The sequence below is a fragment of the Lycium barbarum genome, chromosome 11 (assembly GCF_019175385.1).
Source record: "Lycium barbarum isolate Lr01 chromosome 11, ASM1917538v2, whole genome shotgun sequence".
Lineage (NCBI taxonomy): Eukaryota > Viridiplantae > Streptophyta > Magnoliopsida > Solanales > Solanaceae > Lycium > Lycium barbarum.
In genome coordinates, this window is record NC_083347.1 from 605,409 (window position 1) to 629,752 (window position 24,344).

Genomic DNA, 24,344 nt, shown 5'->3' on the forward strand with positions numbered 1-24,344 from the left:
CAACAAACCAAATTTTCGATTTTTTTGGGGGGAATTTTCATTTTTTTTTTTTTGAGATTTTCAAAATAAGATGAACCTAGGATTGAGGATTGTAGAAACAACACTCCAGCATACGCTCTAATATCAAATGATAAGGATTGATTTGGGGAAAACACCAGATCAATTCTTAAAATGCGGAATTAAAGGATAACAGGAAATTGGGATGAGAATTGAAGAAAGGAGGGATAGAAGCTAGACCATAATGATAATGAATCTATGGACAAAACTAGATATATCAAAACTAGACCCTTCCAATTGAATTCAATCAAGAGAACCTAAACTGTTTGAATTCAAGGAAAGAGAAATTCAATTGAATTCACAAATGAACAACTCTTCATGAAATCAATGAAAATAAGGTTCAAAATCAACAATGGAATCCACCATTATCTATCACTAACTAAAGCTAATCCTAGCTAAACAATCTTTCACTCAACAAGAGTATTCATCTCATCATCATGCATAAGCTAAGGAAGAAATGAAGGACTAAGTGTCTTATTTATATTAAAAGCTCTTACAACAAAGACCCTAAAGTGGCTCTTTGCGAAAATGGCCCAACATGGGATCTTCATTATCTAAATACCAATTGTCTTGCAATTGTAGCCCAAATTACATCCCTAGCCTTGAATTTGGGTTCTTGGCCATGATTTGCATCTTATGCCACAATTTGCACTTTAAGCCCTCTGCGCTTTTATCCACTTGGTGTACTAGCCTCCACAATCTCTTTCCATGCTATCATCCACACGTCCCACGTCCTTCAAAGCATCCTTGTGCCATTTGTGTCATTTAGGATCATATCAACTCCATAAGCTAATATCGAGTATAGTTGTTATATTTCTCGCACTGGTTATATTTTTTAATTGCTTTGGGTGGTTTTACTAGATTTAAGAAATTGGGGGATACAAATCATATTTCATGCTTTTTAGAAAAATTACATTTAAACAACCAAATATTATTTGCAAAAACTATGGCCAAACACAACTCCAACTTCAAAAAATCCAAAAAAAAAAAAGTGAAATCTTTTTTAGTTTCTATGGCCAAACGCCTACTTAGCTTATAGTCTTATTTTATTATACCTCACTTTGTGAAATTACACTGAGTATGTTGTTGTTGTAGTCTTATTTTATCAATATATGAGATTATATTAGGTATGATGTTGTTATAATTTTATTAGCAGTCATGTTTGGAGTTATAGTACTGGCTAGTGGCTATAGGGGTGTGCAAAACTGGTTTAACCGATAAAAATGTTACTCCCTTCATCCCAATTTATATGACACTTTTTTTATTTTAAATGAATCTCAATTTATATGACACTTCTATAGTTAGTGACAAATTTAACTTTGAATTTACATTTTTATCTTTAATGAAATGATTTATTGCCACACAAATTTTTATGATTTATTTTAGATCAAGTTTCAAAAGTCTTCCTTTATTTTTTAATCTTCGTGGCCAATCAAATACCTTCATGTAAAAAGGGACGAAAAAGGTATTGATTTATCAATATCGGGTTATTGGGCAAAAACTTTATAAACGGTTAAAAGTGGGCTTTTGTATTTTATAGTTGTTGTCTCGATGCTGCTTATTTTCTTTCTGAAGTAGTTGGCTTGGTGGGGTTCTAACCATGAGTGTGAACATGCCCTTTTTTTTTTTCTTATCGGTTAAACCGAAAATTGAATTGTTAAAAACCAAAAACCGATAATGAATATTTTATTGGTTTGGTTATCGATTTAGCATGTTTAAAATCGAAAACCGATAAACTGAACTAGTAATACCAACCAATAAGCACCCTAGTTGGCTATGCATAGAATTATTAAGGCGAAAAGACACATATTTCGAAAAATGCTCAGGATATAAAAGGATTACAATGAGGAGGACGATAGACTCGCTCACGATAATAAGGAGAAGCAGTGGTTCGAATCCAAATCATGAGTTTTAGTAACAACTTGTCTAATTCTTTAGTTTTGGGCAGGAGTCTCGACTTCACAAGTTGCATTTGAGAAGAGTGGTTTTATAGGCGTGATCGTAGACAACAATTTATAAATAGCATATTCAAACACGAATCGGAAAATTTTAGAATGCAACTCTAAGTCTTCCCAAATAAAATAATAAAATTCAATTTAGGATCACTTCCTTTTTAATCTATACGAACTGCATTTGTATTTATTGAGAAAATCTATAAACACTTTTTTTTTTCAAATGAGTGAAAGGGTGTATGCAGTCATATAAATAAATATTGAAACTGGTTAAATAATTTTAATTGATTAAAGTTCAATATGATCAAATGAATTATATTTCTTTTACTATATACAGGAACACTATATTGATATTAAATTACAATAAAATCAATAATTTTAAATTTAAACAATTGGTCGAGTTACTGAACAATGGTGATAGTTTAGGTAGGATAGAGAACAACTAATAGTTGAGGTGTGTTTTGATAAGTAGGAAACTCACACACCTGATTGAGGTAGGAAACTCACGAAAAAATAATAGTTCAGGTGTATTTTTAACCATTATCCCGAAAAAATGAAACAAAAATTTCATCCAAAGAAAAACATTTTTTGTTTTTTGTTTTTTCACAAAGATGTTTTTTTACAAATTTCCCAACCAAACCACAAATAATGAATCTAGAGGGGAGGCAAAGCACAAATAATGAAACTACAAGATTAACATTTTTTTTTTTTGGCTTTTGTTTTTTAACAAGTCATAAAATAACCAACGTTTAAATGCTTAGTACATGTAGGGTTTTTAGGGTTTAGGAAAAGAAGAAGCCAAACATTCACCTAAGCCACTGTTCTTCTTTACGCTCTCAAAGATGATTACAGGTGGAAGAAGCTTGATTTCTTCACAACCTGCTTTCTCAAATGATGCTAAGAAGCTTCTAGTATGCACTGGAAACACTGTTTCTATTTATAGCACATCAACTGGTTTACAGGTTCGTTTATAGCTAAAAATCCCTTAGATATTGTAAGTTGTTAATTTTTGTAATGGAGGATACGGATTAGGGTAGAAGGTTAGTAGTTTGTTGAGCGTTGTCCTGCTTATCCTTTCATACTGTAGTCGTAGTATTAGTCTTGTCGTCCCTCGATTTCTGCTAGTATCTGTTATTCCTTGTACTTCGATTATTGTATTATTCTGTGCTACTAAATATCCGTTGTATAGGGAAAATTACGCTCTATGTCTACTAGGAGAAAATATTTACGCCGCGTAGCCCATATTTTGAGTTTGTAACCTGGGGATTTTTAGAACATGGGTGCACTACTTAAAAAGAAGGAGAAAAAAATTGCATTAAGCGGCAATTGATTCTTGTTCCTCTTGGTAAATAAGTAAGCTTTTAACCAAGTGCACTATACCATTAGGTCTTTCTGTAGCATGGGTGCCATCAGGTAATATTAGATCAATTCTAGAAAATATGTACATAAAATATCTAGTTTTGCGGAAACACCCATGGGTTCACGTGCCCCAAAATTTACACAGAAAATCGCCACTGGGTTTAGCCCATATTTGTTTATAAATACCTATCATACAGTTTTATACAAGGCTGGTGCATTACGTATAATGCTTTTCCACCAGGTATAATGTTGTACAATATTGTGTATTGGGCTACGTGGCGTAATATTTTATGTTGGGTTGTATAATTTTGAAAATTTCCTTTAAGATATTGTAAGTTGTTAAATTTTGTAATTTTACAGATTGCTGAATTGGAAGGTCATAAGGGATTGGTGACATCGGTGTTGGTAGTACCATCTACTACTCCTGCAGGCAAAATATTGTGCTATTGTTGGACTGCATCAGATGATGGTACCATTAAATATTGGGATTTTTCGGTGCCGGAGCTGATGAAAAGTATTGATGTTCAGTTTCCTATTCACTCAATGGTAACAGTTTCTCACTTTAAGAGTGCCTCAATGTTTAATCAATCAAACGTTTGATACGAATCTAAGTACTGTTAAATGGTGGATTGGGAAGTGCTTTGCTTGTTATGTGATGTAACCACTAGTTTTTGTGCATAATTTCTACTTGGTCATTTTGGCAGTTATACATTGTGTATCGTTACTTCAAGCTTGAAAATAAGCTATGCACCTTGGCTAAAAACACTTTTTTGCCTCCATTGGGATTTAAATCTTGCATCAGGACTATATCAATGCTAAAGTTGATAATTTCATTTTTTTATTTTTTTGAATTCTCAAGAAAATGTTGATTGTACTGCTTACATATATGAAAAAATGAAATAAAAATTGAAATTGCAAGGAAAAAAATGATTGGTTAGTGAAGCATAGTATCTACCATCAGGTGATTCAGGTGCTAGGGGTGCTCTAATTTGCTCAATAAATATCATGCCGAGGCTTGGGAATTTCTGGAACAATATTTGGGCAAGCACACAATTACCTGAATGGTACAAAATTAGGAGTAGTAGCTGTGGGTTCCTTTCCTACTTGAGGAAATGGTAGTTGCCTATATACCAGGAGTGTAGGACTAGATTCCTGGAAAACTCACGAATTGCATTATACACGAACAAAATGATAACACGTCATGATGAAGCTCCTTTCCAGCTTCACCTTTGCTGTTGCTTTATTATGGTTGTTCACTACTAGTCAGGTCTAGTAACTTCTCTTTCTCAGACTGTTTGTGGTTGCATTTCGACATATCTATCTTATTGCCCCTCTGTCATCTCTATCAGGTAATTCCAGGTTTATCATCACATCCCGCAGAGAGTAGCGAAAAGCCCTCTGATCTTTTTGCATATGTATCTATCAGAGTGTTCAAAGAACAGAAAGGAGAGAGTAATGCTTTATGGTGGCAGATAAGGAAGTGTAACTTAACCAAGTCTACTTTGATTGGTGGAGTGACTCTGGCTGAGGTATGCAAAATTGTCTACCATGTTTTTTTTTTTTTAACAGGGAAGAAAAAATATCTGTTTTTTTCCAGTAGAAACAGTGTCTGTTCATTGTTGGAATTTTTGCTCTAAGATGGTTCCTTATAAATAACAGTAATGTGCACTAAGATGGTTTTAGGTCTAAAACCGTAAATCGTTATTAACTTGCCAGTTTTCAAATAACAAACAGTAAATCATTGTTGAATTGCCTAAATTGTGATTAGTGTACCATTTTTTTAGAACGGTGCCAATTTAGACTGCCCCAAATAGAAAATCTATTACAAAAGTCATGGGGATTCTTTAAAAAAGCATTTTGAAGTTACCTTTTTTCATTTATGTATCAGATGCCACCATGAATAAAAATTTATCTATCTTATAAAAATATATCACAACAACTAACGCTAACAATTCTGCAAGTGTTTCGGGGGCAAAATGTGTGGTTTCATGTCGAATTCTTTCTAGCTCGTGTAAAAGTTGTCTTGAGCTATCTTTTGCTCCTAGATCGTCCATACTTTTAACACTGTCACAACTAGATTATCGTCTTCCTTAAGGTGTCAATGATCTTTCACATCATTGCTTTTGCCACAGTTAAATACTTACCCTTACCATATTTTACAAAGTAAAGCCTACAATAGCATTTTCATATGCGATTGAGGATGACCAAGGTTTGTAACTTTCTCTCAGAGTCAAAACGCACTGTCTATAACACTTAGCCCCTCTGGAAGATACATGGGCATCTGTGACAGGCGCAAACTTCGCATATGGGAAATACCAACAAAAGATTCTGATCAAGCAGTGCTTCAGAAAATCAGATTACATCATACGAAAACCCTGAGCACTCTAGCTTTTCATCCAACAGAGAGAATTGTTGCAGCTGGAGATGTAACTGGAAGGATATTAATATGGAGGGGTGTTGGGGAGCATAATTTCTCATCTAGAAATAAACAGAGAAATGGAGGACTAATGAAGGATATGGAGGAAAGCCCTGGTGTTAGGGGAAACGATGATGCTGATTCTTGTACCACAAGGCATTGGCACTCTGCAGAAGTGAAAGTTCTCTTTTTTTCTTCTGATGGCGCCTATCTCTACTCAGGTATAAAATTACTATGAGCAGCATAAGGATAGAGCCTCGTACTCATGGGATGTTCTTGTGGACTGCTTATTGTATACAAAGTCATAGGTAGTAGAAACTTTTTAGGAGCAACTTTAATTATTTGGAATTTAGAGTACCAAATGTATTATAATTTGATGTTTGCTTAAACTTTAACTACTTTTTAACTTGATCCAGGTGGGAGAGAAGGAGTTCTCGTGGTTTGGCAGTTAGACACAGGGAAGCAGAAATTCCTCCCGCGAATAGGATCCCCCCTTTTGTATTTTACCATCTCATCTGATCCTTCTTTGTCCTCTGTAAGCAGATTTGTCCATAAAGTAAAGGTTGTTGCCACTGGATTTTGTTCTTACTAAGTAAGTTTGTTCAGATATCTTGTGCAGATAACCGAATCCACCTTCTTAAAATGCCTTCGATGGAGGTGTTGAGATCCATTCAAGGAATCAAGGTTTGTTGTTCTTCTTCTTCTTCTTCTCTCTCTGAGGAAATACACAATTAAAAAAGATTAAAAGTGGAGAAGCGACTTCATGCCTGGCATCATTTTGCTAGGATATTGTTCTGTGTTCATAATACTTATCAAGGGAAGAAAATCTAGCTTCAGTACTGATTTTGTTGATATATAAGATGAGCATTCAGAGTAGTAAGCTTTGGAATGTTGTTTCCAAGCGCTACAACAAATCTATTCTTCTTGCAGCAGTACATGTTACTTTTGGCTCACATTTTCCCTTTTGGTTTCATATGTATATTGTTTATGTGGGCTTTATGTAGATTGGTTATGATAAATACAAACCGCGTGTATATGAGCAATAATAAAGATTCCTTCACCCAATAATTGCGGTGGGTTGTGGATGATCTTCTATGCGCATGTACTATTTTATCTTTGCTTGGAGTGCTTGTTAATCCATTCAAAACACTTATCTCCATCGTACCTGATATTTTGACATGATATATGGAAAATTTTCCCTTTGGGAGCCCTTACAGCTTTAATTTTCAGCTTCGTAGCACACTTCTGGATAGGTCTGATGGCTCATCTGAAGGAATTGTTTTCGACTCTGCCACGGGACTAGTTGCCATACGTTCAGAAAATTACTGTATCCAGTTCTATAGCTTGTTTGATGACCGTGAGATTTCTGAGGTAAGTGTATAGAACGTAAGTAGAACCTAATTTTGTTTTACCTTTTTTTTTCCCCCAGTAAGTAGAACCTAAGAAGATATAAAGTAAGTAGAACCTAAGAAAAAATTGGCAAAAAAAAAAAAAAGAAAAGAAAAAAGAAAAGGAACTCAGAAGCTAATTTTGTTTCACACTTTTTCAGTAGCACACCTTCATGCCCTTTTTTTTTCCTGTGTTGGTTAGTTAGTCAGGTTGCACCCTTGGGGTGTTTACTTTTGCTTTAATTTACAGAGAGGCCTTCGCCTTTATTTGCCCTTAATTTTTGTACTTTTCCTGGATATCTGATGTCCCCACCTTTAGGATTACGAGCTATGCATTCTTGTTTTACAGGCAAGCTTTAGATATATCCAATGATTTGTGGGGAAGAGGGGGTTAGAGAGGAGCAAGCATTTAAACATTAGATGTACTTTTGTGAGCTAGAAAACAGTTTTCCTCCTGCCTTAATGCTTAAAGAATGTATACTTTGTACCAGAGTTAGCTGTTGATTTGTCCTAATCTGTCCATTTGTAGGTTCAAGTTTGCGAAAGAAGCCACCAACCAGCTGATGAAGTCACGGTATAGAATTTTTTCCTGTTGATCTTCTTATTTTATTTGCGAAGTCCTGAATGGCCATATATAAATTTATATTACAGTATTTGAATCAGTATATATAATTGTTTATATGCATGTGTATATGTGATTGAAAGTTCGTCTGTGTATTTGACTAGTCCACTCCGTAATTTTGTACACCTACCTATATACTAGAATTAAAAAACTTAAGAAATTGATCTGCTTTGTCTAGTACCTTGTACCATGTGCTTCTGCACCAAGTTTCATGCCATCCATAGGAAACGGAACCTAACATGACATTAATGAATTTACATGATACTCATGAATCTGAAAACAAGATAGCTGCACATATGGTCCCATGAAATGTTTGAAAAGTGATCTTCGAAGTTCATTAATTTGGGGCAGCAAGTGATTTCTTTGAACTCTGGAGATGTAGGAAGGCTTGAATTTCAAGAGCTCAGACCAGAATGTTGATTTTCCCTTGATATATTGGTTATAAAAAATTCATCTTCCAATAAATTTTCTAGGAATAATGAAGAACGAAAAAAAAAGGAGAATTGGAAGACAGTTCTTGGAAATATGCTCCCATGCACTAAAATCGAGGTTGTACCTAAAATAACCTTTTCCGGCACTCTCTCTCTCCTCAAACCTTCATGCCGACAGTAGCAACCACTGTTCCGACATGACCCAGCCTCCTCTCTTCTTTTCTCTCTCCTCCCTAGACTATTCCGACATAACTCAGCCCTTTTTCTTATCTTCTTTCTCCTCTCTAGCATTGAGTCTGCCTCTCGTCGTTATTCTCTCTCTCCGGTGAGGCCTCTCCTAGGTTCAGCCATCTTTTGGGATGGGGGATAGGCTGATTTTCCCATCAGGCGAAAAATCTTTTGAGATTTTAGACATTAGTGAAGGGCAATTCCGATGGTTCCTTATTACAGAGAAAAGCAATCGTTTTGTTAGCAAGATTAAGCTTGATGAAAGCAACCTTCGATGGGTATGTGACTCTTTGAAGCAAGCATCAAAAGGGGCGGGGAATTTATATAGAAGATGGGGAAGGAAGCAGCAAAACATATTACACAGGGTGTACCAAAATTACAGTATTTATGGGTGATTCACTCGAATCGAGAAATGGAATGGGGCAAGGAAAACCGCAATCATCCTTCCAAAAAAGGATTACAATGCAGGTTGGTGCGATTTTGCTGAAAAGGTGCTCAAATTTCTGGGCAAGTGAAAGCTGGTATTGCAAAGGTTTGTTTCACCGGAGATATCCTACTCTCAAGCTGCTAGCATCCAATCTTGGCCTGTTATGAATGGTCAGTCCACTTCGGAGAGCGGAAACAAACACATTCTGAGCCGATGTTTGGTGGGGGCTTTCAATGACTCTTTTAGTGCTACTCCGACACTGGATGTTATCCAGAAATGGTTCTATAGTCGCTGGTCGATGACAGCTGGGTTGAAGGTCTCAGCTCTTGCTCACAACCTCTTTCTTTTCGAATTGCCATCGAGGCAAGAGGCTGAGAGGGTCAAGATTGGCGACTGGTTCTATAATGGGAGAAGGCTCTCACTCGACTAGTGGTCGCCGGTCTTGATGAACAATAAGGTGGCAGAAGAGCAGGGGAGAAAATGGATAAGGGTCTTTGGAATCCCTTTGCATGAATGGTCTGAGGAAAACCTTAGGTTCATTGGTGGTAAATGCGGTGGATATGTCGATGCTGATGAGGATACCAAGAAAAGAAGCAATCTCCTATGGGCTCGTATCCTTGTTAAGGATTCGGATCTCGTTCTCCCTTGCAAACTGGAACTTCCGTCTGGGGATTGCTCTTTTGAACTTTCCATTATCATGGATAGCCCCTCGAAAGTTGTTGCTAATCGGAGTATGGCTGGAAGAGACAAAAGAACTTACCCTAATAAACTTTGGTCCATGGACCTTCGGTCCAAAGAGGGGGATGAGCCTGTTCAAATTTTGAATTCCAAAAACTGTCAGTGGGCCGGATCTTTATTTGATTCAGCCCAACAAGTGGTCAACTGTGAAGTCAATATTTCTAATTCCCTTAATAGGGACCACCTCTATTATTATTATAACAACAATAGCAGCAAGCCCAAAAGGAAAAGGCCCAAATCAAGAGCAAAGCCCAGACAGATAAAGAGTTGGAAAGCAAAAGGGCCAGCCCAAATTCAGCATTATTCCATAAGTTTCATTAACGACCCCACTATTGAGAAGGCTGCGGTAGCCCTTTCTGATCAAAATATAGAGAACTTCGGAGCAGAGGACGCAGATGATGAGGTCGATCCCCCTCTTTACTCTATTCTGACATCGCTAAACGACTATCCTATTGACACCTCCATGGATTTTGAAATCTCTTCCTTCTCTGGCAGCGAGACACACTCGTTAGTTCTGCATGATGGGTTAAATAATGGGAATTGTTTAATCAGCACACCTATGGTAATCGAGACTTCTCACTGGACCAAGCTGTTTATGACTAGGGCTTGCAAAGCCTTTGGAGTTAATTTGGCTGGATTCGAGCATGAGATGTTCGATATGATTCTCAGGATGGAACAGAGAAAACAAGCTCAATTAATGTTACAAAAAGAAAAGAAGAATGGGGAAAGGAGCTCTGCAAAGAAAGGGGTAAGAGAGGCCAGGAACATGGAATGCACTGTTACTTATGAAAAAGGGGAAGGATCAGCTAGGGGCAGGTTTCAAAAAGCTTTCTCTGAATGAAATTAAAACTTATTAGCTGGAACGTGAGGGGGCTCAACGATTTGAGCAAAAGGAGTACTATTAGGGCTCTTATTCAAAAATGGAAACCAGACTTTTTGTGCTTGCAAGAGACCAAAACAGATGGCTATCCAGTGGCTACTATCACACAAATTTGGGGTTCTAGATGGGTTCGTTGGGCTGAATTGAGGGCTCGTGGTACTAGAGGAGGCGTAATTATTATATGGGACAAGAGACAATGGAACTGTCTTGACTCCCAACAAGGCTAGTTTACTATCACAACTATGTTGGAAGGGGTGCATTCTAATTTTAGGTTTTGCTTTACTGGAGTTTATGGACCCCACACTAATTGGGAGAGAGCTGAATTATGGGAGGAACTGGCTGATGTTAGAGGATTATGGGATGAAGGCTTGGTGGTTGGTAGGGACTTCAATGTTTGTAGATTCGAGAATGAAAGATACAATTGCATCAGGAGATCCAGGGCAATGAGTGCTTTCTCTGATTTCATTCAAGATATGGGACTGATTGACCTTCCTCTTCAAGGGGCATTTTACACTTGGACCAGGAATGCTGATTTTCTTTAAGCCTCCAGAATTGATAGGTTTCTTGTCTCTTCTGAATGGAGTGATCACTTTGGGGTTATTTCTCAAAAAGCTCTACCCAAAGTTTTCTCTGATCATTGCCCTATAGCGCTAGAATGTGGGGATTGGACATCTGAACCTTCCTACTTTAAGTTTGAGATCATGTGGTTGCAACATGAAGGCTTTGGGGATCTGGTGAAACAGTGGTGGCAGGGGTAGGTATGAAGTGAATGGATCCTCAGATTTTGTGCTCTCTCAGAAGCTCAGAATGCTCAAAAAGGACCTGGTCACTTGGAACAAGGAAGTATTTGGTAGCGTCAACACTAAGATCAACAAGGCTTTGGAGGAGCTGCAAATGTTGGATCAGGTTGCTGAAAATAGAGTGTTGACTCAAGACGAGACCAACAAATCCTTGACACTAAAATTGGAACTTCAACAACTAGCCAAGGCTGAGAAAATCTCATGGAGGCAGAAATCTAGATGCTTGTGGTTGAAGGAAGGGGATAGAAATACTAAGTACTTTCAGAGAATTGCCAATTCTCATAGGAGGTACAACTGTATCGACAGGCTGCAAGTGGCTGATGACATTATTGAGGATAAAGAACATATTAAGCAAGTGATCTTGCACTTCTACCAAGAACTATACTCTGAGAATGAAGAATGGAGGCCTACCGTTGATTTTGAAGGTTTGAATTGTCTTGACAATGAAGACAAAGAAACCTTAGAATGTTCTTTTGAAGAAGAAGAAGTCCTCAATGATATCACCTCTTGTGCTCTAGATAAGAGTCAGATGGATTTACTATGGCTTTTTTTCAGAAATGCTGGTCCACTATCAAGCAGGATGTCATGAACACCTTCAACCATTTCCGCACCGTCATATGGTGAAATCCTTTAATGCCTTATTCATAGCCCTTATCCCTAAAAGGAAAGGGGCGATTGAACTAAAGGACTTCAGACCCATCAGCTTGATAGGCAGTGTGTACAAGATAGTGGCTAAAGTGCTCTTTGAAAGACTCAAAAGGGTAATTTGGAAGTTGGTCTCAGGCTATCAAAATGCATTCATAAAAGGTAGACAGATAACTGATGCTTCCCTTATTGCCAATGAAGTATTAGATTGGAGACTAAAAAGTGGTGTTTCTGGTCTGCTTTTTAAACTGGACATAGAAAAGGCTTTTGACAAACTTAATTGGAAATACCTAATCTCTATTTTGAGGCAAATGGGATTTGGAGATAGGTGGATCAGATGGATCAGGTTCTCCTTCTCTACTGTTAAATACTCTGTTCTTGTTAACAGGAGTCCAGTTGGATTTTTTTCTCCCAAGAGAGGAATAAGGCAAGGGGATCCTCTGTCCCCTTTCCTTTTTATCATAGCAATGGAGGGACTTAGCAGGATGCTTGACAAGGCAAAAGAACTTCATTGGTTGGAGGGATTTGATGCGGGCAACAGGATTGGTCAATCAATCTCTATCTCCCACCTACTATTTGCTGATGATACCCTTATATTTTGTGGTGCTGAGAGGTCCCAGGTTCAACATCTTAATATTACCTTAATGATCTTTGAGGCTATATCTGGACTTCACATCAATATGTCTAAGAGTGTAATCTATCCGGTGAATATGGTTAATGGTTTGGAAGATCTGGCCGAGATAATGTGTTGCAGTACAGGGACCTTCCCAACTACCTATCTGGGACTTCCTTTGGGTGCTAGCTACAAATATGTTGAAGCTTGGAATGGGGTGGTTGAAAAATTTGAAAAAAGATTGGCCTCTTGGCAACAACAATATCTCTCTCTCGGAGACAGAATTACATTGATCAACAGTGTATTGGACAGCATCCCAACTTATTTCATGTCCTTATTTCCCGTACCAGGTGAAGTCTTGAAGCAGCTTGACAGGCTTAGGTGCTTATTCTTATGGGATGACAAAGATGAGAGCCACAAACTTCATTTGGTGAATTAGGACAAGGTCACCATCCCAAAATCTCTTGGTGGGCTAGGAGTGAAGGATTTGGCACTCCATAGCAAAAGCATGCTCATGAGATGGCATTGGAGGTACAACCAAGAGAATACGGGATTGTGGAAGGAAGTGGTCCAGGCTAAATATGGAAATGATAGCCATTGGGTTTCTAATCTCAGCAAATCACCTCATGGCTGCGGATTGTGGAAAGAAATTAGGAAGTTGTGGACTGATTTTTCTTCTAACTCAACTTTACATGTAGGCAATGGGAACCGCATTCGCTTCTGGGAAGACAACTGGCTAGGGCAGAATCCCTTGAAGGAGCTCTATCCTATGATTTTTTCCATTGCCTCTAATCCTAACTCTACTGCCTCTCAAAACTGGGAGGGGCATACTTGGTGCCCCAACTTGAGAAGGAACCTGAATGATTGGGAATTTGATGAACTTGCAGCGCTTCTGGGAAGATTGCAGCCCAGTGTTATTAACCCACTGAGAAATGACATGCTCAAATGGGGCGCTAGCATGGATGGATCATACTCAGTTAAGGCTAATTATCAGCTCTTGAATTCCAACAAAATTCTGATTGACCAGTGGCCATGGAAGCTGATATGGAAGGTCAAATTGCCCCCCAAGATCAGTGCTTTCTGCTGGATAGCTTTGAACAACTCTTGTTCCACTATAGATAATCTTAACAGAAAAGGCTTCAATACAGTTAACAGATGCTATATGTGTTTGAACAGGCTTGAAACTGTCAACCACCTTTTTTTGCACTGCCCGATTGCTAGAGACATTTGGTCAATGCTTTTCTCCCTTTTTGGTCTCCAGTGGGTTTTGCCAACTAGTCTCAGGGAAGTTTTTGTAAGTTGGGGCAATTGGAAAGTTGAGAAGTCCATCAGAAAAATCTGGTCTATGGTTCCTGCTGTTGTTGTGTGGGGTTTATGGACAGAAAGGAACCAAAGATGTTTTGATGGCATCGCAACTAACAGCTCCAATTTTAAAGGCAGATGCCTAGTCTTACTTTTTAGTTGGGTTACCATACTCCTTTGTATAACCCTGAACAATTCTTGGATTTTGTCAGCTCTCTAGATTTATGATAGGTCTTTATTTTTGCCTTTTCTAGAGCTGACTTTCCTACTTTTGTAAATCTCGCATCCCCTGGATGCCTTGTTATTAATATACCACTTATTTCATCAAAAAAATGAAGAACGAAAAACTTAGCCGATATTGGCAATAATTTGCCTGTTGAACTTTCATCTTGTGCTTCATAGCTCGAGTTCCATAGTCTTCATACTATACATTACAACAGACTCCTGGAACAAATTGCATAGATGGTTAGAAACCCTTCTATGTAAAACAGTACTTCAGTTGAAATTATTTTAATAATATGAACAGGCTGTTAAAATACTGCCAGGGTTGAAGAGTTATTTTTTGGTCTACTGCAGGTGGTAGTGGATTTAGTTGCTCTCTCTCCAGAGGGTTCTGTCATGATTACTGTAGAAACCAGGCTTGCTGAAGAAGGAATAGGAGGTCTTGTAAGTCTGAAGTTCTGGTCGTGCAGCTCTTCAAATAAAGACTTCAGCTTATCCACTGTTGTCTATGAGCCCCACAGGTTCTTTTTTATCTAATTCTCGGAGTTCCTTTGGTCTCAAATATGTATTAGCTTGTGCTCTAATCGATTGGACAGTACTTCTCTCTTGTAAGATCTATCTATACTCTAGTTTCCTTTCATAAATTTGACTTTCAAGCTCTGCTGGATTTGCAGAGATTCTGGTATTTTGTCCATTGCTTTCCATCCTTCACGTCACATGGCTGTTACCACCTCGACGGGTCCTGATTTCAAGGTAAATGGATAGATTTAAATGAAATTGTGAAATTATGCATTCACTAACGACATGTTGTTTGGTAGGTTTGGGTCGGAAGTCAGGAGATGCGACAAAAAGACCGGAAGCAAGATGCTGGATGGACATGCCATTCTGTTGGTTCTTACAAGTATGTTTGGCTTAAATATTACATCATAGAGAAGTCACGTTATTGGTTTTATTCATCTTTAAAAAATGACTACAATGGTCAGATAAATCGTTGACCAACCGCTTAAGAAAATCTTAACTGTTTGAGAAAAGAGTTTCAAGATGAAAATGCCACTTCCTTTGCTGTTCATTCAGTTCCATTTCATTTGCACATGAACAGTAGCGATTAGCTGTCATTTGCATTTAGTGTTCTATGATTTATGGCGGATTGTTTAAACTCTGCCAATGTTGATGACTACAACATAATAAATTGATAGGACCTCTATTTTCTTGTTTGACATGACTTTCTCCTTTCACAGGAAAAAGCCAATGACAGCTGCTGCCTTTTCCGGAGATGGTTCTGTGTTGGCTGTAGCTGCAGAAAGAGTTATTACGTTGTGGGATCCAGAGAAGAATATTCTTGTGGCGACAGTTGGGGAGAGTCTTGAGGTAAGTTCTTGACATGCCAGTATAAATTTTACTCTATGGACCTACAGTTCAAAATTTAAATCACTTGCCTTGGAGAAAGAAAGTTTTTTACCTAGTATTTGTATCCTTTTTACCTCAAGTTGTTCTTTATGAGTCACTTCTGAGTTGCTGTCTGGAAAATTTCATTGGACGGCAAATCTGCTAGCTTTGCTTTTTGTTAAATAAATAACAGAATTATGAGCCCAAGGAAACAATCAAAATACCTCGACAAGAAATGTTGAAAAAATATTTGCAGATTTGATGCTTTCCTTGTGGCACGTTGTACACCTCTATTATTCTTTTTATATTGATCTATACCTTTTCTCATTTAAACTATTTTCTTTGTACAGCCAATTTCTTCCTTAGCGTTTATTGGGAAGTCGGAGTATATTTTAACCACATCGCAAGGTTCTAATGCACAAGTATCAGTGTGGAGCATGTCAAAGCTGTCTGTATCATGGTCTTACAAGCTTAAGATAGAAGGTTCGTATATATCTTGTTTCACATACTCTGCCCCAATAAACTTCAGACAACAGTGAACCACCTGCTTTGGCAGCTTATGATAATTCTCTGTCATCATTTATTTTTAAGGTTAGAGAGAGGGAGGGGTCTGTTTGGCACAATCTATTTATTGTTGTGCAATGTGTCAAACATTACCGTAAATTATTTGTAATGTTTCATCCCAACTAGTATCTTATTCATCATTGCAGCTGTAACTTGTGCAATGGATGACTCCTTGTTTGCCATCCTGGTCCTTCTCCCAAAGTCAGTTGGATCTGTGATGTCCAATGAAGCCACAACTTCGAGTATGGAAGGGGTGATCTTATTATTCAACGTTGGCGATCCTGTTCCCGCAGCGAGCTGGTTTGTAAGAAAGGTATTGACTCCTGTATCCTCAAATTTTGAGTTCTTTTTTCTTTCCAAAGTTTTTAGTTGGGAACTTGATGTCAGTTATCAAATCACCTTTTACTTGTTTAGAGGTGGTGAATATTGATCTTGTTAAGGCTGTTGAGAAAATAATAACATTCAGCCTGTCCTAGTTTTTGTCCGTCTTCATTCCCTCCTGTCTCCTGCACCCTTGTGAATCTCTTCTATTTTTCTGTCACCTTCACCCTTCAGAAGACGGCCTCTGCATTGTGTTGTGTGTATTTTCTGAGTTCTGACAGTTTCTTGCCTTTCTAATTTAGTTCATATATTGGGAGAGGTACCTATAACTGGAGCCAGAACTGGACGTCTTTACTTTGTTTGCATCTCATCCTTTCTCTTTACAGGCAAAAGGTTCTTCACTTGCTTTCATTCGTGGAAGTCCTAAGTCGGAGGATGGTGTTACTGATGGCAGATCAGTGCAGTTGCTGTTAGCTTACCTAAACATTGATCATGAATATGTGCTTTTTGATCCATTCAACAGTCACAACCAAATACATAAGATAAGCCGAGGAAATCTTGGTGATCTTGAGGAAACAGGTGTGTCCAATAAACCTAAGTTCATGTCTAATCTAATATGTCCCAAAGCTTTATGTATTTCAGAAAACAGTGTTTTTTTAGATAATTTAAAGATGACTGATGAAACTATATGCTTATTCTTATCTGCAGGAAAGTTTGGTTATGCATCTATCTATGGTGACCTACCGGAATTTAGCTTAGAGAGAAAAGAAGTCCCATCTATCACATCAGTACCATCAGAAAGACATTGGGAGACACTATTCAGTGGACCATCTCACAATCTTCCTCCTCTTACTAAATTGTGTTCCACATTCCTGGAATCATTATTGCAGAAGAGGACTACTGCAGTTGAGTGATTGCCAGTAGTGTCCGGTTGAGCTTTGTTGCAAGGCAGTCTCACTGGTCTAATCTATGTTCATTGATGAGAAGGCAACATTGTTGTTCGGCTTGATCCTGTTGTAGCTGAGAGAGCTGCATGACATGCACATATCGTACTCCCATGGTGTGCTCAACTTATAACCAGGTCCAAGAATGAAGCAACCATTTCTTAAAGCTGTCTGTGTTCAAGAAAAAAATGCCCAGATTAAGTGGGTTTGAAAATTTTGGTAGCATGATTAGATATCTTTGTCTGGATACTTATTTTTGTAGCATGTAACTTATTATTGAGTATGCCATTAAGGCAGGAATCGAATGCTTCACGGTAGTCATGTTGTGTTTTATAGTGTAACATTCATAAGCGCAAAAAGATAGTCACTATTTAAATATGCTGCCTTTAATTTGCTGTTGTGTTCCCATAAGAGAAAAGAGGAAATACAATGAATTAATACCTTGATTGGTTTACAAGAATATTGATGCTGTTATGTTCCTACAAGAGGGCATACAATGAATTAATACTTTAATTATGTTAAAACGGGAAGAACCCCTCCCCACCCCCCACCCACACACACAGCAGTAGGAAGAAGTAGCTAAATAAAGGTTTATTATTTTTCAACAGTACGATTACAGAAGGATCCAAAGATCCTTCACAAACATGTGCCAAACGACGAAAACTTAAAACCGATGATGAGGTTATTAGTTCCAACTTAGGGAGGATTTGTTGTCAAATTATCAGCAGTCTTGCCATCAAACATTAGAGTTGCAGCTGCTGGAGGCAGATTTTTATCCATGTTCTCATCCTCATAAACTAAATTATTCTTTCCTTGATTAGAAGAATCTCGAGTTTTTTCTTCTTGTTGGGGTTGTTTTGCTGCTGCAATATTACGAGCACTAGAAGAGAGGTCAACAGGTTGAGATTCAGCAATTTTTCCTTGTTGATCCCCAATATTACGAGCACTTGAAAAAAGGTCCACGGGTTGAGAATCAGCAATTTTTCCTCCTTCAAGAGGAGTACCTGCTTTGTACCTTATTCTAAGAGCATCATCTTCAGTTAGTCTTGCTTGAGCTGTCCCATAACTAATATCATCTTTGCTCTTTGCCATGATTTTGCAATACACTCTTTGATTATTTCTCTATTTTCTAGTTCTTTTGGGTATCAAATTGGCAACTAGAATGGACTTGGTTTAGTTAGTCCCAGGCAGAGTTTTATAAGCAGTGCAGGGGTCAGCGTGGCCGTTCTTCTAAGAGAGGGAGACAAGTGTTTCCATTCTGAAGACGTGGACAGTGTTTCTAGCTGCCTAATGGGCTAATACTACTAACAGCTTGCAAAGCAATACGAAGGGCATTCAGCTCTTGAAAAGAACATAAATAAACAAATTATATCCCCAAGTTATTACTCCTTAATTTCAGTCCGATTATATTAGTGAATGTGGCAGATAATATTAGAGAAGTGGTTAAAAAAATCAGCTTGACAAGGAAATATCATAGCAAAGTTACACAAAAACGATGAAATAATATTAAATATTTTAAGACATGCACCTCGTAATAAAAGGATACTTTCATATAAATTGAAATGGATAAAACACTTTTATATAATATCTAGTCTAGTAATGAAATGACTCGTAATTTTCACTCGGGGTATCAATCTCATTACATTCCTTTTTTTATTCAGTTTAGCAAATACTTTGCTCTCTGTTTGGTCTTCTTCCAAGTATACCACGACATAGATATATTCGTCTTTTTTGGTATATTGAACAAATATCGCCACCCCTACTTTCAATTCAAGCATTTCATAGATGAGACTATATTCATCTAAATTAGTTGTTAAAGAATATTATACTTTACGACTTTTTGAATAATTTACCGGAATGACTTGAATGACTTTGGAAGTGGAAGATCTTGAATTTTGATCCCGTTTGTGCTTGGGGCAAAATTTTAAATTTAAGAAGTTTTGACTTTTAACCTTGAAGATTTGCCCAAGCCGAGGTCAAACTACCTTGGTATTAAAGCTAATAATAATTTTGGTAAATATCTTGGTTTTCCTATCATGCACCAGAAATCAAAAAATTCTGACTACCAATTCATTTTAGACAACCTTAATACTAAGCTTGCTGGATGGAAAACTAACTTCCTCAACATAGCTGGCAGGACCACCTTAGCAAAAACCTCTTAGTAGCATCCCAACCATGTTATGCATATATTATGTTACCTACTAAGATTACTCAACAAATTAATAGAACTTAGAGAAATTTTGTCTGGGGAATCACTGTTGACAAGAAAAAGATGCATCTTGTGGGCTGGCAAACCCTCACGAGATCCAAACATGAAGGTGGACTTGGTATGCAGAAAGCTGAGATCAAGAACAAAGCTATCCTTATAGGGCTGACCTGGAGACTCCTTAAGAAACCTGAATCTCTTTTGGCCTCACCATTAATTGCTAGAAACTGTAGGATTGCAAATAGCAACCAGTGCTCTAGAACCTGGAAACATATCCTTGAATGATACAAATACTATAGGCAGGGCACCCAATGGGTAGCAAACAATGAGAATAATGTAAATTTCTGGACTGACCATTGGATCCCCAATAGTCCTACCCTTAAAAAACAAATTATAGGACCCCTGAATAGAAATGAGGAACACTATAAGGTCTTAGATCTACATTCTAATGGGAATGGAACTTTGCTAACCTTTCTTTTGATCTACCCAGAAACATCAAAGATATCATCAGAGCACCTCTGTCCACTGAGGAAGATTCAGACCACTGCAGACTCTTCAACAATAGTGAATTCAGTACAAAAACTGCCTACTCACTCCTGAATAGTGTTCCCCCTGACCACAACCAAAATTTCAACTGGATCTGAAAACTTAAAACACCTAACAAGATTAAATCTTTCCTCTGGTTGTTCAACCATAACAGAATCCCTACCTCTTCCTATCTACACTCCGTTGGCCTTAATATCAACTCTGCATGCAAACATTGTGGCCATCAAAAGGAAGATATCAATCACATTTTCTTTGAATGTGGCACTAGTAAAATCTTTTGGCACTAAGTTACACAGTACAACTCTTCCCATAATGCCACTACAACCATATTCAGTAGCCTTTCCTCTATGGCCAATAGGTGGACAAATTAAGTAACTAGACTTTGACCATTTGATCAGCTAGAAACAACTCCTATCTTTCTTAATCTGGGGCATATGGCTAAACAAGAATAACAATCTTTTCAGAAACAGGCATGACCAAGCTTCCTTAGACTCTTTACACCCAAGATATTGAATTCTCACTAGTATGTTCTTCCAACCCCATAGTTAAAACCAAAACTACAATCTCCATCAAATGGAAACCTCCTGCCCCTAATCATTACAAGCTTAATACTATGGATCATGCTTTGGCAATCCAGGAAAGGGGGGATTTGTTTTGGGTGGGGGGGGGGGGGGGGGGGGTGATAAGGGACTGCCATGGACAATGGGTGTTGGGATACATGAAAGGCCTACCCCATACAACTAATAATCTTGTTGAACTGACCAGTCTTATGCAGGGTCTTTGAGTAGCTGTGGAGCATAATTTAAAATCAATTGAGATCAGCACTGACTCAATAGAGGTAATACATATGATAACACATGGATACTTACCTTATAACAATATTATCTCTGAATTCAGGTCTTTACTAATGACGCTGGGCCATCCGGTACTAAAGCATGAATATAGGGGGAACCCAGACTCTTGCATTAGTACTTATTTTGATGATGTTATGGACACTGTTTTTGAACGATCTATTCCTTTTTGTGATGCACGTTAATGGGTGTTCACCCGGGACAAGTAATAGGCAATGCTTACCCATCTAGTTTGCAATTGCTTAGTATTATATATATATATATATTATTTTTATTTTTATTTTTTTCTAGTTTGATTAGTGTTGCTTTATATTATTTTTATTTTTATTTTTTTCTAGTTTGATTAGTGTTGCTTCATCCATATTAGAGTTTCGCATTGTAAAGAGTCATAGTTGTCTATCTTTCCATTCATATATTTTTCTATTTTCAAGCTCAAAACAAACAAAAAAACTCGGAAAAAAGTAACAAAAAGGGGACTTTGCTCATTGGTCCCATACCCATCTTTTGGATAATATCAGGAGGGAGTGGACACATTCGACCCAACACTAGCTGCAGCTCAACTGATCTATACTCCTTTTTACTAGTACTAGTACTAAAAAAGAAACCCATTTTTTCTCTAGAACTGAATATTGTGCAATTACTAGCAAGGAGAAAAGCTCTGAATCATCAAGAATGGCGTAGCTTCTCTAAAAGACCCTATTGTATGTTCCTTTCCACTGTTTCCTTAACACCCCAGATCATATTTTTGTTTTTATGATTCTTTTCTGGTTCAATAGTTGACATTTCTAGATTAGGCTATCACTGGCTTCAAATCATTTTCTTGATTTCATGGCTGTCCCTTTAAATTCAGTGTCCACAGTAACAAATCCATCACCAGATAATGCAAGAAATTCTTGTGGATTTTTTACCCACGCACCAAAGTTCCCATCTTTCTTCCATACTAAGTCCATTTCAAGAAATTTAGCATCTTCCCATTTAAGTCCACCTCTAAAAGAACAAGTACCAATAGCTTCATCAAAGGGTAGTAGTATTTTTACTTTACCTAATTGGAGGTCAGGTAAAAATGATCCAAGAAACAAAGAACTTAGGCTTTATGATGCCTTTTTGTATTTGGAATACATGGTAGGTAAAGGCCAAAAGCCTGATAAAACTCATGCAACTCAGCTTTTGTATGATCTTTGTAATTGTAATAAACTCAGAAAAGCTGCTAGAGTTATGGAAATGATGGTTAGTTCTGGTACTATACCTGATGCAGCTTCATACACTTTCTTGGTGAATAATTTGTGCAAAAGAGGAAATGTTGGTCATGCTATGCAATTAGTTGATAAAATGGAGGAATATGGCTATCCTACTAATACTGTGACTTACAATTCTCTTATAAGAGGACTTTGTATGAGGGGGAACTTGAGCAAAAGCTTGCAATTTGTGGAAAAGTTGATTCAAAAAGGGTTAGTACCAAATGCATATACTTATTCTATATTGCTTGAGGCTAGTTATAAAGAAAAAGGGGTTAATGAAGCAATGTTGCTTTTAGACACTATTATTGCTAGAGGTGGAAAGCCTAATTTGGTTAGTTACAATGTTCTTTTGACTGGTTTGTGCAAAGAAGGAAGAATAGATGAAGCAAAACAATTCTTTAGAAACTTGCCGTTGAAGGGGTTTAATCCTAATGTTGTTAGCTATAATATCCTGTTGAGGAGTTTGTGTTTTGAAGGACGTTGGGATGAAGCGAACGAGCTCTTAGCGGAAATGGTTGGAGAAGATCGTTCACCGTCTATAGTAACCTACAATATATTGATTAGTTCCCTTGCTCTTCATGGCCAAACCGATCACGCCATCAAGATTCTAGACGAGATGTACTATGGAGAACAGTTTAAGCCGATTGCTGCTAGCTATAATCCGATAATTGCACGTTTATGCAAGGATAGGAAAGTGGATGCAGTAATTAAGTGTCTTGATCAAATGTTGGAACGACATTGTAGTCCTAATGAAGGGACGTTTAATTCCATCGCTGTGCTTTGCGAGGAAGGATTAGTGCATGAGGCCTTCTCGATTCTCCAAGCTTTGAGGATTAAACAGAGCTCGTCTACTCATGATTTCTTTAGAGCTGTGATTTCTGGTTTATGTAGGAAAGGAAACACATTCGCGGCGTTTCAACTTTTGTATGACATGACAGCCCACGGATTTACTCCCGACTCTTACACATATTCATCATTGATCAGAGGGTTGTGCTTGGAGAAGATGTTGGTGGCTGCTGTTGATGTATTCTACATCATGGAGGAAAATGGATATAGGCCTGATGTCGACAATTTCAATGCGCTTGTTCTTGGTCTATGCAAATCCAGAAGGACAGACTTGTCGCTAAAGGTATTTGAGGATATGATCAGAAAAGGTTATATGCCTAATGAGATAACGTATACCATTCTAGTTGAAGGGATCATACATGAAGAACACAGGGAGCTTGCATCACTAGTCCTAAAGGAATTGCATCTGAAAGAAGTAATAAGTAGAAATACCGTTGAAAGACTTGTTATGCAATATGAGCTTGAGGATATGGCAGTATGCTGATTTTTCACGAAAAAGGTTATTCATCAGCATAGGCTAAATACACCAAATCAACAAAATCATTCTCATCCTGCCTGTCAGATGGGAATTTTACACAACTAATAAACCCTTTGGATAATTGGTTTTCGGATATGGTAGTTGATTCATAGTAGGCTTTGTAGAGGTGAGTGAAACTTTCCAATTCTCTCTGTATTTTTACCTAAAGTTTACTCTTTTGTTACTGAAGTTGCTGTTACGAAAATGGCAATATATCTCCTTTATCTAATAAAGATTTCTTGCTAGTTGCCTATTGTATGATATACATACAGTATTTGCTTTCCAAGTGTAACTTTACAGCTTGTTTCCCGCGGCAACATTGTATATTAACCCAGTCTTGTGTAGAAATCATAGCAATGCTGAAATTCTTTTCATTACAATGCCATTCTTAATTCTTTTGAGGTTCAGTTCCAAATTAATCTTTTAACTTCGCATATGCCCTCCTCATTCTCTTAATTTAGTTGTCTAAGTACATGTTGGAGAAAAGGACCAAAATCATCCATAATGTTTGGGTTTGGATCAAAATCATACATATTCTTTCACATGGTGCACTAATAGTACATTATGTTTGCATAAGTGGTGCACTTTTAGTCACAATCCCAAATAAATTTAACGGAAAAGAACAAAAATGCCCCTGAACTTTTAGAAAAGGTATAAAAATACCCTTTATTCATCTATTTTGTTAAAACTACCCCTCAATTCAACTTTTTGGCTCATTTATTCTCCTTGACTAATGGACAACACTAATTTTTTTTTTTTAAAAAAAAAAATAAATTGCACATGACATTTTATTACTGAAAAATTAATTTATTCTTTTAAAAAGAAATATGAAAAATCGTTATTTG

General features: G+C 37.5%; 3 protein-coding genes across 3 annotated transcripts; 2 read left to right on the forward strand and 1 right to left on the reverse strand.

Annotated features, from left to right (window-relative positions):
• Positions 1-2,758: 2,758 nt before the first annotated feature.
• Positions 2,759-17,671, forward strand: LOC132616850 (uncharacterized). Its single transcript, XM_060331585.1, has 16 exons — positions 2,759-2,971; positions 3,729-3,914; positions 4,718-4,897; positions 5,597-6,005; positions 6,201-6,319; positions 6,391-6,468; positions 7,015-7,155; positions 7,702-7,746; positions 14,435-14,601; positions 14,755-14,833; positions 14,899-14,981; positions 15,319-15,448; positions 15,817-15,949; positions 16,177-16,343; positions 16,738-16,930; positions 17,060-17,671. The coding sequence occupies exons 1-16, from the start codon at positions 2,852-2,854 to the stop codon at positions 17,263-17,265; spliced, it is 2,436 nt and encodes an 811-aa protein (XP_060187568.1). The 5' UTR covers positions 2,759-2,851; the 3' UTR covers positions 17,266-17,671.
• Positions 17,672-17,871: 200 nt separating this feature from the next.
• On the reverse strand, positions 17,872-18,473 carry LOC132616851 (SEED MATURATION PROTEIN 1). Its single transcript, XM_060331586.1, has one exon. The coding sequence runs from the start codon at positions 18,385-18,387 to the stop codon at positions 17,992-17,994; it is 396 nt and encodes a 131-aa protein (XP_060187569.1). The 5' UTR covers positions 18,388-18,473; the 3' UTR covers positions 17,872-17,991.
• Positions 18,474-21,400: 2,927 nt separating this feature from the next.
• LOC132618329 (pentatricopeptide repeat-containing protein At1g79080, chloroplastic) lies at positions 21,401-23,744 on the forward strand. The gene has a single exon (XM_060333398.1). It carries the CDS (start codon positions 21,727-21,729, stop codon positions 23,464-23,466), a length of 1,740 nt encoding a protein of 579 aa, XP_060189381.1. The 5' UTR covers positions 21,401-21,726; the 3' UTR covers positions 23,467-23,744.
• Positions 23,745-24,344: the final 600 nt, after the last annotated feature.

Bases quoted from the DNA above. Each gene is read 5' to 3' on its own strand.
- LOC132616850 (XM_060331585.1), top strand. From the start codon at position 2,852: ATGATTACAGGTGGAAGAAGCTTGATTTCTTCACAACCTGCTTTCTCA. The intron at 15,449-15,816 runs GTAAGTTCTTGA...TTCTTTGTACAG, and splicing joins CAGTTGGGGAGAGTCTTGAG to CCAATTTCTTCCTTAGCGTT. The intron at 16,344-16,737 runs GTATTGACTCCT...TTCTCTTTACAG, and splicing joins CGAGCTGGTTTGTAAGAAAG to GCAAAAGGTTCTTCACTTGC.
- LOC132616851 (XM_060331586.1), bottom strand. From the start codon at position 18,387: ATGGCAAAGAGCAAAGATGATATTAGTTATGGGACAGCTCAAGCAAGA.
- LOC132618329 (XM_060333398.1), top strand. From the start codon at position 21,727: ATGGCTGTCCCTTTAAATTCAGTGTCCACAGTAACAAATCCATCACCA.